This window comes from Falco peregrinus, chromosome Z (genome assembly GCF_023634155.1).
Source record: "Falco peregrinus isolate bFalPer1 chromosome Z, bFalPer1.pri, whole genome shotgun sequence".
Lineage (NCBI taxonomy): Eukaryota > Metazoa > Chordata > Aves > Falconiformes > Falconidae > Falco > Falco peregrinus.
Genome location: NC_073739.1, coordinates 81,421,576 through 81,439,770, shown reverse-complemented (window position 1 = coordinate 81,439,770; position 18,195 = coordinate 81,421,576). Strand labels below are relative to the sequence as shown.

The following is an 18,195-nucleotide window of genomic DNA, read 5'->3' as shown; positions in this document are numbered from 1 at the left end:
GAAGGTCTCCAGAGATCCTGGAGGTGTTTGTTTTTTCTGGTAAAAAAAAAAAAAATCCATGTAAAATTGAGACCTTCGTTATCAGTAAGGTGATCCTGTCACCATGAATAATGGAGAGGAAATACAGACCACGCGATATGGTTGCTTGGTGGGTCTCCTTTTTCACCTGCCCATCTGTCTCATAACCACATGACTGGATAGCACTAAGTAATTTTTCATGAGGTTTCTGAAGCTGCTGCATGTTATAAGGACAAATGCCTCTGTTTTGCCCCATCCTGAGCTGGCATGTGGAGGACAAGAAGTGACTCGACAATGTGCCCTCCTCATCTGACTGATTTTCCTGGGGGCTACAGCCTTGATTTGCACGTCCTGATACTGTAGACCCAGATTGTCAACTGACCCTGAGCGGGGGCTGAGGCAGCTCTGAAAAAAAAGTTCTTCTCGCAGACTGATGAATAAATAATAATAACAACGAAAAGAAGAAAACCCAAAGACCAGGAGAGTCAACAGGGAGAGGCAGATGCCTCCGTCAAGGAGGTGAAGGAAGGCAGAAGGAGTCAGGAGGAGGTGAGCTGTTGGCACCCGTGGGTTGGGAATGACAAGGGACTCCAGGACATACCTACACTGAGCTGGTGGGGAGGAAGAAGACCGTGAAACAAGGGTAGCACAGCCCTAGGCAGGGAGAGGAGGACTGAAGGACTTTGGCAATTGGAAAGGAGCCAGCGTAGGTGGCAGAAGTGAGGTTAAAGCAATCGGAGTGTCGTTAAAAAAGAAAAAGTAGGGGTGAAAAACAATGACATGAGTGAAAAGAACAAAAAGAAAAAAGTAGAAGAGGAGGAGGAAGAGGAGGTGGTTAAGGAAAGTGGGGAAGATGAAAGCCAGGAGAAAAAAAGCAAGAAGAAATCAAAGTCTGAGGACTCAGAGATTGATCCAGAAGTGAAGAAAAAGAAAAAAAACAAGCGAAGAGAGCATAGCAGTGAGGATGAGGATGACTACGAGCGTAGGAAGAAAAAGAAGAAGAAAGGCAAAAAAAGCAAAGATAAGAAGAAGAAGAAAGGTGACAAGTCCAAGAAAGGAAAGACAGACGATAATTTTTTGGAGATGTATGAACAGGAGCTACGGGACTATCATTCAGATTCCTCCAACGCGGCAGAAGATGAGTACAACAAGAAAAAAGGTCAGCTCCATAATTTCTTATCTCCCCTCTTGGGCAGTCAGTGCCACCGCTGGCCATGCAGATGCCCGTCTCGGGACCTTTCCTGGGGGAGCAGGCGCTAGTCATTCCTATGTGGGGAATATTTCTAATTAAATAAGCTTTTTTACTGTGTTAGGTGGCAGTGACACATTGTGCCTGTATTAGCTGTTCAGTTTAAGAAGTTGCTTTGCCGTGTGCATGGTACTGCTGTAATTACATTCTCCTAATTAATATTTGCATTGTGGTGCTGTTCAGAAGCTGCAATCAGCAGAGTCCCCTTGTGTAAGCAGAATACATAGCAAAGATGCATAACCCTGCTCAAGCATATGCAGCAGGAGCGTGCCAGCAGTGTCAGCAATCGGACGAGCAGGCAGTGGACCACTTCGGATTGATGTGGAAGCAGGAGGTCCAGCACACCGTTACTCTGGATGTTGTCAGTAACCAAATAGGCTGGGGAAATACTGCTGGTTGTCTAGAAACCTCAATACTGTGTTGGTAAAATAAATACTCTGCTCGTTTTATATGCACAGGGAACTTTAGTGCATGGCGAGCTGCGCAGGGGCGTAAGGTTTTAGATGATACGCTGAGTTTCGTTAGAAGACTGTGGTCTGGAGAAGGATCACAGCCATCAGCCTGGCAACATCTAGGCAGCTTGTGGGAAAAGACTACTTTGGCATTTTATCTGCTGGGTGGCAGCTAGTAACCCCCTCCTTCCCCAGCAAACCTGTAGCACTGGGACAGAGAATTGAGGAAACTGCGAGGTGAACACCGAAGACCCATGGTGTACTCCGCGATTAAAAGAAAAATCCCTCAATAGGTATGAAGATGCTCCCAAGCACACCCAGGTTGTCTCCTTGGGTGGGCAGTGAAGCAGTAACGGACTGCTGAGGGGTGACACCAGCTGACCTGTGCGACTGGATCTTGGCATGACTGGGGCGAGGCAAACTGTCAGTGCTGTGGTTTCCCCGTCAATTATAGTCATAAGACATCTTTGATGTGGCAATTTGGAGAACTGAATGTGCCTTAGGAATCTTGTAAAGCATCTCATGTTTGTGGTGTGGCTATAGGTTAGCTGTAATTGATGACTTTTGTAATGGTGCCGTATGGCTGTACTGGGGGGAAAAAAAAAAGATTCAATTCCTCTGAAGCAGAGGAGAAGTGAGGCCATCCCATAGACACTGCATTTAGGTCATGCACATAACCTACTTCATGACAGCTCTTTAGGGGGACAGAGGCTGTCTCACCTCATATTACGATTTTCTTACAGTAGAGGATTAATAACTTGCACTTTTCAAAGAGAGAAGTTTCAGCAAATGTTTCTAATAACCTCTCCATGATCTTCTGCTTAGTTTGTCAACGATTTCTGCAGGGAAGGTAATAGCTTGTGGTTGAAACTCTGGGAAACAAATTAAGCAGGGACTTGAATCTCATAGTCCCTATCAGAAATGTAAAAATTTGGTCCAAAACCTGCAACACTTGTTATTGTGACAACCCCAGGACCTCCAAGGAATTTGTTGTGTGGCCAAAAGTCCCAAGGGTGAACCATTGGTTGCTCCCTTGGATCATGGACTCCCCACCTTGAGCTGGTTCTGGATTTTGCACTCCCAGTTTCCAGGTCTTTATGGAAGTGAGTGCACGTGTATGTGAGGGGGGAAGCGGAGGACAAGGGGGAGGACAAGGCTGTTGGGTAGGACATATGCAATCAATGAGCCACTAAAGTTTTCTACTAGTGGAAACCTGCTACTGGGCTATTTGGCAACAAGAAGCAAAAGGTCAGGAGCAAACTCTAACTGCTCTATCCTCTTGCTTGCATTCCAGCTATCCCCTCTGCACATACCGTGCTGCTAGCTTTCCTAATTTCATACCAAAAAGCAGACTCTTTGTGTGACTTAGTCAGAGGCCGCTGCTGCTTTTCTTCCAGAGGACCGTTGAGTGAAGGGACAGTTGCTGGTCAGGCTCTTGAGAAACGTGTAACCTCTGCAAAAACCCTCCTGGAAATTTGGGGACATCAGCTGCCTTTGGTACCGGTGAATATTCAGTAGGGATATATTTCGGTCCACAAGTTGTGATTCCTTTTGTGGTGAAAAGAAAAGAGAGCTGTTGTAGATGTTTTCTAAACAGGGAGTCAGTGGTGCCTGTGTCACCTGATGTCCTCTTTATCTTCTTGCATTAGCAAGCAGGAGAAGGGATCCCCCCATCATGTTTGATCGATGACTGAGGAGCAAGGCAAATCCAGCTCCTGGGGACAGGAAAACAACAGATATCGAGTGACTAGGTGATAGTGCATCTGAGAAAATTATAGCAGAGATAGCAGGTGTTTTTAACTAAATTGCAGCTGTTGACCATTCCTGTGATCCTGGTGTTAATGAGATTAGTTATTTATTAATAAGTGCTTGCAAAGTTACTTCTGCAGTACAGTATGGAAGGCTGTGGGGACACCTGATCACAACCTTTCGGTACTCAAAGGGGACTTACAAGAAATATGGAGAAAGGCTTTTTATCGAAGCCTGTAGAGACATAAGCATCAATGGTTTTAACTGAAAGGCAGTTGGTTTAGATTGGTCATAAGGAAGAAATTCTTCACTGTGAAAGTGGTGAGGCACTGGAACAGGTTGCCCAGAGGATTTGTAGATGTTTTGTCCCTAGAAATGTTCAAGGATGGGGTTTGAGCAACCTGGTCTAGTAAGAGATGTCCCTGCCCATGGCAGGGGGTTGGACTAGGTGATCTTTGATGATCCCTTCCCACCCAAACCAGTCTACGAGTCTATTGATCTTGAATCGCCAATAATAGTGCAAAGAGGGCATGCTGCATCGTGTAAACGTCACTGGTGGGATTGGGGGATTTAAAGGGCAGTAGGTATCCAGAGACTGTTCATATAGCACCCTGGCTGCCTAAACCGCTATTAAATCTTCTATAGGTACCAGCTACCTGAGGTTCGGAGTGGGTGTCTGAGACCTGAGACCAACCCTTTGCAGGAGCTCCATCTCTTTCTTTCACCCTACCTTGCTCTTGTTACCTCAGATTTTGTCTGCAGTAAGGAAGAGGGAGACTGTCACAGTAACTTGTCCTGCCGCTCAGGTTTGGGGTCAGAGGACCATGAACAAAGGGACCAAGTGCCACTATTTGTTTTGTGGATCACTTCTGCCAACCCCTTCTGGGCTGGTAGGAGGAAAGAAAATGTTTTTTCCTCCAAACTGGTTTTTATGCCATTAACAGAGTCTTCCCTCTGGCTGAGCCAGTAGCTGCTGGCTTGCTGACCTCAGCCCTGAGACACTGAAAAGCTCCTGGCTGTACTGTGCCACAGCAAGGTGCTGCTGACTCAGGAGACCTTGAGGCATCCCTCTATATAGCTGTAGCTCACCAAGAGGTGTATCTCATTTCAGAGGAAAACAATTTTTTGGCATCCTATTGATGATAAAATATTTTTTCTTTTTTCCCCCCTTGTGTTTTTCCTGGCAAGTTTCAGATCTGGATACGAAGTGGGTATCTTTCCTTTAAAGGGAAACAAATCTTCTAGTGGGTTCTCCTTGTTTCTTGCAAGTTTTGCTGTAGCATGGAAAGAACTTTTTCTACCTAAATGATTCTATGTATCCAGACCTGCTGCATTATGCTTGCTTGGTCACCATCTCCAAGGCCAAGGTTCCCAGGGCTGTTTCACAGAGGATGAAGGACAAGGCACTTCCATACATGCAATCCTATAAAGGGCAGGTTGGTGTGACAGTAGGTGGCTAGGAAGGCTTAGGTGACTCATGATGAGAAAGATGCCACAGAGGTCCATGGGGAAATGTACACTCCCACGCGAGGGAACAGAGCTTGGATTAGCTCCCAGGAGATGAGTGCTTTGGGGCTGCAGTCATCTCCTCCAGGGACAGATGCTGAGCACTTTGTATGCCACACCGCTGGTTTGTCTGCATTGCACGGCGGGAGAAGCTGGACTTCAGTGGTCTTGGCAGTGCCAATAAGTAAAAAATAAAGAAAGCTGCTCAGGAAATGCATGGTTTTGTTAACATGTTGTCTCCAGTGGTGATGGGTGGGGGGAAATGGCCACGGTTGCTTCATAAATAGATACAAAAGCTCATAATTTCTTTTGATGTGTGCCATCCGTTTTGTTGTGTCCCATTTATCCCATCATGTTCCTTTAAGGACTGCAACAAAGGATTACACAGAAAAAGCATCCAGGACATGCTGGGTTTATTGCTAAGTTCTGTTTAATGTAGTTTAGCAGTGGAATGGAGGAGAAGAGCAAGTGCTGTGTGGTCGCCAGCTCTCTCCCTGTGCTATATACAGAACTGGAGAGATGTATCACCTACTTCTATGATAGATGATCATCAGTTGCAAAATCATCTCATCTACACCCTGCACCCACTGATCTTCTCAAACTGAAGCTTTGATTAATATTTCAAATCAGAATGAACAAGGACTCCTCTTTGGAAGACAGTTTTTTTTTTTAAAATTTTTTTTTGTCCTCATCACTAAAATGAGCTTGGGTTTTAAGCATAAAACATTTAGAGAAGAGTTTTGTACCAGCAGTGGTTTTATGTCTTGTGATCTGTTGAGACAGGCAAAATGTGTTAGCAAGAGAAGGTGGTACCGTGCCTGCCTTGGAGGTGTGATGGATCTCACCTACTTGCATCTCAGCATTTTCCATAGTTAGCAATGACCAGGTGAAGTACAAACTTTGAAAAGTTTAGATGACTTTTAGAAGAGCATACCCAAGAACTATCAGTTTGTGTGAGAGTATAAGCCAATACTAAAGCAGCTGTGAGATTAAAATGTTAAGTGGCAGGAGCGCTTGCTAATATTTTTATGTAGACACCAAAAAAATCTTTGTGTCTGGCTGTTAGACACCCCCCCACACTACACACCTGTGTGGTTCCACTGGTGAGTTAAATTTGCCTGGAGGTGTCATGCTGAAACAGGGTCTCATGAATTGGAAATGAGTGATTAAAATGCTGTGGATGGGGCTTTGAAAGGAATCAGAGAAGCTCTTCATCCTCTGTGATCGCCCATCAACCTGCAGCAGGGCTGCCACTCGTTACTGGAAAGGAAAATCGGTATTGTAAAGTGCAAATGAGGAAAGCAGATGAGTGCAAATAAACCTTTCGGAGCAAGCACTTGGCACCTGAAGGTTCATGTCCTTGCAGATGTCCCGTTGTTTGCAGGTCTGTGCTCAGCAAGCGCAGGCACAGGAAGGGCTGGGGGGGGACCAACCACTGGCGTACCCCCCACGTCTCCCTGTGCGCCACCCGGCAGCCCCAAGCATATGCAGGAACCATCCCTGTTAGGCACAGATGAGCCATTTGGGGTGGCTCAGCCCAGCTGGAAGCACCAAAACCACCACCGCGGCAGAGCTGTGGGTGCCAGGCTGGCGAACGTGGGGCACAGCTGGTGTGGGGCTGGCGCCTGTAAATCCCACGGCCCTGGGGGCAGCGGTTTTGCAGCGCTGCTGCTCTCCTCGCACCCAAAATAATCTGAATGGAATGACAAGTTCAGTTTTATGTCCTTAGTTGCCTGTGGCTACTTTTTAGATGGAATGTTTGGTTTAGGGCTTTTAAAATATTTTTATTTTATTTTTATTTTCTAATAAATACATTATTTTTAATATCTTCTAGTAGCTGAAAGTTCCTGAAGAGAAACTGAACAAGATTTCACTGAGAAGCAGGTGTTAAATGCAGATCAATAGATTCAATTCTAGATGTCTTTCCTCCCCAGCCCATGTGTTCCTTCAGGCTGCATCCAATGATCCAAAGCATCCAAGGTGTGGCCTTTAGAGGATGCAGGACTAGAAATTGATGATACTGGAATAATTCAACAAGATGTGGGGATTTTTACTCTTTCTTTTTAACCCTTAAGAAACTAACTGAGATTCCTGTGTTTTCGGAAAATCCAATATTTGCCTGGGTAGTTTTTCATTCTGTTTGTCCAGAAAGCAAACTGAGGAGCTGCTTTTGCTCACAGGTACAGCAGTTTCCTCCACTGGTGCATCAAATTCCCAGTTTCAAGACTGCATTGATATTTTAAGGATCATGAATTTTGTTCCCATTTGCACTTAGTTAAATACGCATCTTCCAGGCTCTCCCTGAAGCTGTTTATTATCCTGTCTCTGTGTATTTGGACTGATATCTGAATACTGTGGCATTGAAACAGCAGAATTGCCTCTGTCTGGACAGACAGGCTGGACAGAAAATCATACTGAGCTATAAGGGTCTAAGCACAAAGAGGGCAAAACAGTTTGGTTTTTTTTTTATTCCAGTTTAGGTCAATCCCCACAGCCTCAGTTGAAGTGGTTGCTCCACCTGATCCCCAGGAAAGCGGAGGCTCGTGGTGGGCTGGTGTCAGTCAAGAGCCTCTGGTGGCTGCTGGGATGCTGTGATTTATTGAGGGTTTCTGCGTCAGCTGTTAGGGATGCAACCAGGTTGTAACTTCCAGATTCACAACATACTTTTATTCTGGTTAAAACCTTCTCTCGGCTGACTATCGCTGCTCTAAGTGTTTATTGTCAGTGCCTTGTGGGTACAGATATTTCCCGTGCATGGTCAGAGGGGTTTTTCTTCCTTGCTGGACATTGCTGTGCTACACAATGTTATGAACACCTGAGTGGCAACACTTAAAACCAGACTGAAAATAATAATTGTGGCTTTTGTTGGATTTACATGCGCTACAAGACTCACTGGACACATATCAAAATATAGTAGTTTGTTGTTGCTGTAATTGGATCGGGCTGTTGGAAGCTCTTGGTGTTTTCAGCACTTCACCCCCCCCGATGTTCAGATCTGCTATATTTTTCCACATCAGTTTGGTGTCCTCCAATTTATAGACATCTCTAGTGTAATATATTTATCAGCCTTGCTCTGTGAGCTGTAAGTGTTAATCAGGAGATATTTGTAATGAAGGAGGAGGTGGGAAGGTCATAATATCAATTTTTTTTTTTTAAATCTTTTTAAAGGTGCAATTTGGGTAGCAGTAACTGTCCGTCATGAATGATTAACTTGGGGTGTTATGATTAATTCATAATGACACCTAACCAAGTGTGTAAATACAGGTAATACGCTATTTATATTTATAACAAGCTTCTGCCAGGCATCAGTCCCTGCCCTGGCCAAGCGTCAACCTGAAACGCAGCTGGGAATCGGCTCTGGGGAACAAGCGGTTCCTCAGCTGAGAGCTGCTGGGGAGCAGTGTCACCCCCCGGCGTGCGGGGGCTGTGCCTGCCGTGGGGTGACCGTCCCTGCTCGTGGTCCTTGCCTGCCTGTGGCTCAGCCAGCTGTTGACTCCTGAACACAGTTCTGCTGGATTCATTGCCTCAGGCCAAGAGGTTTTGAAACGTTGTTTTTGGAGTGTTTTCCCCTGCAAAAACAACTCCGCCGTTCCCCAGAAACAAACTGTGAGGAATGTCTTCCCTTGTTCATGTCAGAGAACATCCAGCATCCAACATGTGCAGTGCCTCCATTCCAAGGATACTAGTAGGTCAGCAAAAAAAGTGATTTTTGGTGAAATTGCTCTTCTTTCTGCTTGGGTACCGGGGTCAGGGCTGGCAGCAAGGGCAGCATCTCTCCTTGGTCTTGGTTATCGTGCTGCCCGGAAAGCTAGAAGAAAGTGGGGCTCTTGTTTGAATCCGGTGACATGCTAGCAGGGAATTACTTCCAGTTGCCTTCTGCAGACACATTGCTCTGCCACCGACTTTGCTCAGTGCCGCAGGTAAAATCAATATCCTATTTTACCCAGGCTGTGTTATACCCTTCGCGTTGGACAGCGATGTCTAATGTTCTTGCCCACAGTTGTGATTCAGACACCCGTGTTCTGGCAGGCCCTCCTTGTTTCTGAAAGATAATGAAAGAAATGGAACAGGTTTTTCTTGCAAATGTTTCTCTCCCCTGAGGCACAGCGTTTTCCTCCAGCTGCAATTTAAACTCGAATAACAAAGATGTGGATTGCTAAGCTAATTCTACTTTGCTGTTCCAGCAAAGAACTAAGATATTTTTTTTATTTTTTTTTTCTGGTGGTGCTAAGGCTAAAGCTCTTTTAAGTGATATCTGGAGCACCAGATGAATAGAGTTTGGCTTCCTACAGTGCATGGCAATGAAATGTTGATTTTGCAATAGCTGATGAAGTAAAACAAACTCCATACTGCAACTACTTTGCCTGTGGGAACAGGCGGGACAGTATGCTTTAGATTTATATTTTAAGAGACAAATGATGTTTCAGAGCTCAAGATAAAATGCTGTTTGTGTGTAACAGTGGTGGACTTGCAGGAAACTTCCCTAATTCATGTCTGTGAAGTGTCTCAAAATGCAAGAGTCTATTATTTCTGCAATTCTTCGTATAATCTATGACTAGCAAAATGGATAACAGTGTGCAACCGGTCCAAATATTCATGGAAAAATCCTTCTCTTTTGCTTTGAATAATTAATTTGGCATCCATGCTGGACTCGAAAGCTGCTTTTGCTAAAGCGTATAAAGAGCAAGCAATCTCTCATAGTGTGTGAGGCCCAAATCTGTTCACAGTTTTGCCAATACGAATCCAAAGTCATTGTGCTCAAGTCAACGGAGTTAGTCAGGATTTGCCCCAGAATGAATGAGAGAAGAATTTGACTCATTTTGTGCATGACAGGAGATTATTGCCCAAATCGTGGCTTGATAAAAACAAACAAATGGTGATTTCAAAGGCCCATCTTCCCGGTAGGTAAAGGATGGTCCCGATAAAACTGTGACTATAATAAATATTTAACCTTTGTGTGTGTGTGCACAGAGCATCATTTTGGCAAATATAACCTGTAACAGTCAGCGCAGGCCCTTAAAACCTTCCAAGTATTTTGCATAAATGTCAAGGTACTCTTCAGGTGCTCCAAGACAAACATATGCTGAAGTGCTTCAGTAGGAGCCAGAGTGATCTGTGCTTTGCATGAATCAACATTAAGTGAATATTGAGAATAATCAGTGAATTCCCAACTGGAAATATGGTGAAGTGCAAACAACCATTACCGCTGATGAGCTACTTGCATCCCACTAAACAGATGCATCTGAAGGTGGCTCTGACAGCCATGGCTTCAGAGCAGTGTGTATTGGTTTGGGAGGCGAGGACGGCATCTTGCTGGCTGTTTGCACTGCTTTGGTGGAAGAGGGTTTAGTTCTTGCTCACCTTGTGCGGTGCGGCCTGGGGGCATGGGTTTGCAGATTTTGAGAAAGCAGGCAGGGATGAGGAAGGTGAGGTTTGCCATTGGTGTGGTGTATGGTGGTATGCGGTAGATCAGCTTAGAGTGGGGTAAAAGACAGAGATGCTGGAGGGTGGCAGGCTGCCTCCAGGATGTGGGTGCTTCTGTCCATGCTCGGATGTTCCACGTCTGCAGCCACCCTGGAGCTTTCAGCCCCTCTGTTTCCCTGCCCATGCTCACAGCACGGCTCAGCTCTTATTTCTGCTTTCCCTCTTCCTTACCCAAACTCTTTGATGAGTCCTCACTAGCTTTGCTGTCTTATCCCACCTCTTTAACCATTCTTGTGGTATAACCCTTAATTTTTTTCTACCAAGGGCCACTCTTGCTAGACAACAGTTAGACATCGTCATGAGCTCCATCCCAGTTCCCCGTATTCGCCGTATGAGAACGTGACCTGCAGGGATCTGCAGTCAATGCCGTAATTAGCACTAAGCAGTCCCATGTTGTTGGAGTCAGAAAAACCTGAACTTGTCAGCCAAAGCACTCTTCTGCCCTGAAGATATTCCTTCCTTGTGGAGCTAAGGGAATTTTGCATGCTGTTAGCTAGAGGATCTCTGTCTCCGCTTCTCAGTGTTTACAGCTTTACAATAATCTCAGCAACCATTTTGAAGTGAGTATTTCTCTACCACGGCCATCGAATGGATGGGTTTATACTATCAGCTCTTTCTGCAAGACAGGGAGATGGCTGTAAGTTCTTCCTGTGATGTTGCAACGTAGCTTGATCCTGATTTTATGCTATCTCTACCTTGTGCTTGAAATGACCATTTTTGAACGCTTATTTTCAGCAAAGAATCTGGCATCTATTGTTTCCTTTACTGACCTTGTACATGCCCCTGAAAAGCGATAATATGTTTGCAGTCTGTAGCAAAATCAGTTCTGTTTAGCTTGCTGAAACTTCCACCGGTTTCCAGTCTTTGTGCCGGATAGCTGAACAGTGGAGTCAGCTGGGGATTCAATATCTACCGGATGACATAAGTGAATCAAATTCCACTTGATTGAGATAATATTTGGAACAGAAGAGTCTGTATCAGTGGCTGTATTACAAGCTTTGTATTGCCTGCCTAGCCCAGTGGGGAAAAAAGCAAGGTTTGGAAACCAGCCTGGAAGTCACGCGTTCCCATACTAACACTGTAGATCACCGTAACTTGGCCATGTTCTGGGCACTTGGAATAGACTTACCTTGACCTCGGGTGTGAGATGGTTTGCCAACTAAAAGCACCTAAATGTAGGTGTCTTCCTGTGAGCAGTGGCCCATGTAGCAGGATGGTGTTCAAACTGGGATCCAGTACTCTCCCTTTTGCTTTTGTAACCTTTCTTTGGGGCTCTTCTACCCATGGTGCGTGATGAACTCAGCCAACCCTGGTAAGAGAAGCATTGAGGAGTAGCACGGGTGGGCAGGAACATCTTGCAGACTTAATGACCTGACCAAACACCAGCTTGGGTGAAGTTTGAAGGGAGGCGGATGACCGATGCCAGTATGTGACACAGGGACAGGGGAGTGTCATTGTTGGTTATGTTTGATCAAGAAAGAACTAGGAATATGGTGGGTGCAAAGCTAGCCATCCATGAGGAAGGTAAGAGACCTCTGCTAAAGCACATCTCAATGTATAAGGCCAGAGGAATACATATAAATGAGTTGTTTTTCATGTGATGGAAGCCAAAAGTTGTTGCAAAACTCTGAAGAAAGTTCATGTTTCAAATTGTGCTGACTGAAACAGGAAGATCAGAAACTCTTGAGGTATGCAGCTGGTAAGACATTGCAGTGTCGGCTTAGGACTGGTCTCTCAGCTGGCTGTGGAGATGTCAGTGGGGTTGAATGAGCCCCTCCCCCCGCCCCCCCCCCCCATTCCACTTTGAGAGCACATCTCTTCGAGGAGCTTAAAGGTTCCCCACTATAACTCTCAAAGATGTCAGACAGCTAAAAGCAGAGCCACTGCATACTGACATCCCATAAATTATTAAGGGAGGGAGGGACGCTTTGTAAATGCACTTGGAAACGCCAAGGGTAGCCATAAAATCCCTGTGGATGCTCTCAGTATTTGCATTCGGTGACTGCTTCTGTTGAGGAGGAGACTCAATAGTATGATACGGCCAAACCTGAAGTGATATACCAAAACCTCATACTATCCTGAAAAACTTGGCTATAATTTATCTTTAGCTGTCAGACCAAGCAACAGCCCCAAAAGAAATCTTAAACTGACTACGTGCATGAATGTCAAGGGATGGGAAAACAGCAACCTTTGTGTTTCATTACTTTGCAAAAAAAATATTGCAGTTTTGTTGTGGGTTGGTTGGTAGTGTTTTTTACCCTTCATTTGGTGAAATAAATTGGATGGATTATTTTTCTTTTAACTTTTCCTGGTAATAGGCATCTATTCCATGTGAAACCGATGCAGGTGGAGGATAAGAAAAGTGAATAAAAAGATGCCCAACCTTATTTACACAGAGCACCTCTTAAAATGGTTTGGGAGATTCTGGAGAATTTGGGTAAATATTTTCCGCCAGTGGAGGGGTTTTAAGGGCTGGCATCTTCACACCACAGAGGCAAATCTTTGGTAAACATTAACACCCATGATCTGAGAATATTAACAGCGGTGATGGAGGTGGATCCTCAGTAGGCGATTCAGATCTCTTGAGTGATGGAGAGAGGGGTTTGAAAACCAGGGACTCAAAATGAGAAGAAATTTGGAAATACTATGAGCCCAACCAAAAGGAAAGGAAGGAATTTGGTGGGAAGGGAAGACCTAGCTTGCATGATGGAACATATGTGGTACTTGAGATATTTAACTTTTGTATTTTCTTAATTTTTCCCTTCACAGCTGAGGCACTGAAATAACAAAATTGATCTTTTTCTACTTGCAAATTGATCTGGGATCTGAACCCAGGTTCCACTGTTGGTTAGAAATGTGACTTCCACAGAAATCCAATTTCAAGCTTTTCAGTTAATTCATCTTTATTGTCCCAAATCACAAAGTACAAGAAGTTTGTGCTTAGCATTTGCTAAGGGTGGACCTGTTCTCTACAAGACAGCATATCCAATTATTCAGGAGCAAACCCTGGAGTAGTTAAGAAATGTCACTATCCTACAGTTCTTGTGTCTTAAATCATAAATGCTTAAATCACACCCCAGACAAGGGGCTTGGGGTACAAAATGCTTGGGGTCCTCAAGCTGCAGAGAATCTCCCAGCAACAATGACACCCATCAGTTGTCAGTTGTTGATCAAAAATAAGTGCAAAGAAAGGAAACAATCCTGGATCCAGACCGCTGAACTTTCATGTCTCTGAAGGAAGAGGCTAAATAAGCTGTGTTTTTCTCCAGGTGCCTTTTCCAGAAAGAGCTAGTGTCACTATTAGTATTTAACTTCGTTTTTCTTCCTGCAAAGGAAGTCATGAGCCCTGTGTCCATGACATCACTGGAAAGATGTGGCATCATTTACTTGCACAGCTGGCCGCACAGCTGTAGTGCTGGAGAAGGGGTGGCAGGACTCTCCCCTTCCAGGGGTGCACTGTGGCACTCATCAAATGTGGTGACATGCTGCTGTCACCAACCTAGACCCTCCTTTTGTCCCTCTGTGCAGAGTTAATTAAAATGGTGCTAACCACAGCGTATGCTCAGTAATGATGCATGCTACCTGGGCAGTGCTCGGCACATCTGTCCCAGTAGAAACTCCTCCTCCATGTGCTGCCTGCTGTGGCATGTGGAGGCTGAATCTGGGGTTGTGAACCTAAACTCCACATCTATATGTACTCATGGCTTGTGTTTTCTTGCAACCATGAGAGTGCCATTGTGGGAATTAGAGAAGGGGTTTGATTTTTAAGGGGGCAATACTGTGGCTTGTTGAGGGTGTTGTATTAGACAATTTCCTCATATTCCATCATCTCATTTGTTAGGAGTTGAAAAGTGGAAGTAGATTGTTCTGGCCTACATCTTCTGTGAGGACATGAAGGTTAGATGTATAGACGAGGTGACATCAATGCCCACAGAGGTGCAGCAGAGCGGCTCAGGAATGGATTTCACTTGCTGTAACATGGGCAGACATAATGTGACAGGATGCCTGCCACATCTAACTCCTACCATTTCTCCAGCACTAATAAAAAAACCTCACTAGAAAACCTACCTGAACTTCTGAAAGGTCTCTGGGAACTTACAGAGTGGTGTGCTGACTTCCCTTCCCTTTTCACAGGAAAAATGCCTTCAGCCATGTGCCCGCTGGCACAAAGCTGGGCACAAAGCTGGGCACAACTTGTGACCTTACCCCCTGAAAACAGGGATGGGGCCAAATCTGAGTCTCTGTGGGGAGAGGGGGGACAGTGCATTAAAGCCCTTTTTCCCCTAATAAGAGTTGCAGAAGGATGCTCAGCTGTAACTGCCGCTTTGGCAATGCCTATAGGGTGCTCTGATGGTGATAAGTACTTCCACGGCGCAGGTAAGTTGCAGTATGCTTTGAGATGGCCAGACTTAGAAGGTTGCTGTAAAGAAGTGCAGCAATATTATAACTTCATGATGTAAGCCTGCTGTTTTCAAAGCAATGGGTGGTGAATCACCGGGGCAGGGCGGATTACGAGCCTTCCTCCTGTTAATGGCTAATGTGAGGATGTCGTCTGTCTCGCCGCGCGATGCCAAATATCTCCCGTTGGCATGTGTAGACGCTAACAGGAGGAAGGTGAAATGCAAACACTGCTCGTTCGTACATATTACTCATGTGCAAGCTGTGGATTTCAGATCCTTTTTTTTTTTTTTTTTTTTTTTCAATGAAACCTCCTCTTCCTTTCAGCCCGTAAATGAAATACACCAAGCCAAGGGATTCTTAAAATTTATCCCAGCACAGCTCATAACTTACTGTATATATTAGTAATGATCCCTTTCTGTCCTATTTACATTCGTGGAAAGATGAGGTTAGGAAAATATTATGGTATTTTTATTCTGTCTCTGTGCAATAGAGCCGCTGGAAACAAGGAGTAGTTTCTAACCAGTTTTACAGGAGTGGTCTGGGTTTTGCTCTAGCGCTCTGCCTCTCTGCTTTTGAGTTAAAATGATGATTTAATTTCTTCTCAGTGATGCTTTCCATGTTAGTGGGGGAAAAACATTTGATGCTCAGAGCGGCGCCAATATATTTTTTTTCTCTTTTGAATATATATGTGATGTAGTGAAGGAAAAGATGGGGGCTAACAAAATACATCAGTTCTGCTGCCCCCATGAAGAAGGGCATTTTTACAGTGTTAGTTCTGAGAAATCACATACTTAACAGTCAGGCTGTGCAAGATGAAATGATGAAAGTTTAGTTTTTCCTCCAGCTTATAGGTCTGAGCCTGAAACATCATTATTAGCTAATGAACATCATGTGGTCTAAAGCCATAAGGGGCCGTAAGGGCGCTTGGTGTGGCCAGAGGCAAAGTTTTATCATTTCTTCCAATTCCTTTTGTACTGAGCCAACCAAGGCATGTCCTTCAGGACGGTAACCTGCTTTCAAGCCTTAAGTCCTGTTCTAACTTCACTCATCATCCTGCTTAAGAAATTTGTGTCTGACTAGAATTTGAACCTATCCATCTCTACCTTCTGGCCATTGGATCTTGTCATGTCGTTCTCCACTTGAGTAAAAGGCTATTTTTTAACTTGTGTGTCTCCCAGAAAGATAGGTATATATATATATGTATATGTGTGTGTGTGTGGTAGTAAAGTTGCTACTGAATCTAGTACTTGGGAAGATAAATTTATAGAGCTTTGAGACTCTTATTTAAGTGTTTTCCTACCTTTTTCTCATCATGATTTACCACTTGGTCTTTGGTAAATTCTCCAGAACAACTGAAATGCAAACTTTCTGGCTATAGCGATTTCTCAGCTTCATACAAATATGTTATCAGAGCAAACAGGAAAGCGTGCATTGTGTTGACATGTGCATAAATGAAAAATAGCTGAACAGCTTTCCTCTAACACTCCACATAAATTCATCTGTTATACGTAATACGTGCCCATGCATCATGGTAGGGGAAGCGATGTGTTCACAGAAAAGTGTTTCGTTTTCAGCAAAATCTATCCCAACTCAACCCCTCCCTGCCCATGTAAAGTGTCTCCAGCACCTTTAGGTTGATGTGATGACTTTCGCCAGCTGGGTTCCTGTCTGAGAGATGGGCTTGTTTCGGTGGTGGGTGCAGAGAACTGCCTCTGGGGACTGTGTTTCAACTCCAGTTTGGGGCTGACTTGGATCCATAATGTATAGGGTGAGGGATTTCTCCTGTTGTCCTGATTTTTCTTTTCTCCTTCCACAGTTTACGAGGTGATCACGGTGACAGGAGATGTCCGGGGAGCAGGAACCGATGCAAACGTCTTTGTTACTCTCTTTGGAGAGTTTGGGATTACTCCCAAGATTCATCTCACAAGCAAGTGAGTATCTGGAAGGAAATCTGTATCTTTGAGGCCTGTTTTTCCATAACTTTTATTGCGTTTTGATGAAATGTAATATCGTGCTGATGGACGCGCAGGGAATAAGTCTAGAAAAGTATTTCAGGATCACCAGGGAAATCTGAATTTTTGCAGTCGCGTATTTCTTACCAGATCCCTTTGCAAACCTGCATTCCTTTCTGTAGGTGGGAATGTGTGCTCAGATCCGTATTACATAAGGCTTGCACTTGCCAGGTGTGGGGATACTTGCTTTTCTTAAAGCTTAAATTAGGAGCTCCTAATTTAGGAGCTGAGAATATTCATCGCTTGCTGGAGTGGGCATGATGGGCCATGTTTGTCTGCCTAAATCCCACTGAGGTCTCCAAGCTAACTCAGGCACAGAGATAAGTGTCCTTGAATGTTTCTGAAGAGTAACTCAGTGGGTTTGAAGTAACGTTGTTGATGGGTAACCACCCACACTCAGCCATAGGAAATCTGAGGCAAGCAGAAATGGGAGAATTTAAGCGGATTCCTAATTTAGCCGGTTTCCATCCTATCTGCTGCACGCCTGTGCACACGCCGCTGTGGCTGCACATTGCTGTGGTGGCACTGTTCTCTCTTCCTCCAGCTGATGCCAATGTCACCTTCTGGATGCAACCTCTCCATTCTTACCACTGCATTGAACTCAGTGGAAACCATATTTTATCATTTAAGAACCTACTACGAGGCTTTTGACTCTCTCAATAGTATTATTATTATTATTTTTAAAGCAAGCATCAGGGCCAGCAGGTGCTCAGCTCCCACGAAAGCAAGGTGACTTTTAACAAAGTTCCAGCTCTGCATGTAGTAACTTCCCTGTAGCCAGACAACTGCCCTAAAATAAAGCAGAAATCCCTTCCCCACGGGGTCCAAGAGAGGCTGCGTGTCTCTGTTTTTCAGTGTTCTTGTTGTTTTGGTTTTCTTGAAAATGTGTTTCAGAATTACTAATCCTGTGCTAATGTCACACGGTAACTTCACATTTTCTCCATTTCTACAGCACCGACAAGAGGTACCTGCAGCTATTTTATATTTTACCCTCAAAAGAGCTTCTCTTCCCAGTGAAGCAACTCAAACATGAGAGTCTGTAAAGAAAATGATATGGGAATGGTAAAGAAAATACATGAAATTCCAGCCCTGTTTGCCATATTTGAAATTCAGAAATCAGAGGTAGTCAAAGGAGTTTTATTATCCCAGCATCCCTAGAAACACCAGGGAGAACCTGCTGATTGTATATTATATATCCATACAAAATGCTTTGTCTCTGTTCTGTGATTTTCATCCAGATATCCCAGTGAACTTAGAAAGCAAAATACCATTTCTCTTGATTTATCAGAGAGGGAAACTGAGGCAGGGAGGTGAAAGGTTGACA

The 18,195-nt window shown here is 44.5% G+C and overlaps 1 protein-coding gene across 1 annotated transcript; it reads left to right on the top strand.

The window, feature by feature from the left end:
* Positions 1–401: 401 nt before the first annotated feature.
* LOC129782815 (uncharacterized protein DDB_G0283697-like) lies at positions 402–17,914 on the top strand. Its single transcript, XM_055791699.1, has 3 exons — positions 402–1,177; positions 16,676–16,790; positions 17,824–17,914. The coding sequence occupies exons 1-3, from the start codon at positions 799–801 to the stop codon at positions 17,912–17,914; spliced, it is 585 nt and encodes a 194-aa protein (XP_055647674.1). The 5' UTR covers positions 402–798.
* The last annotated feature ends 281 nt before the right edge of the window (positions 17,915–18,195 follow it).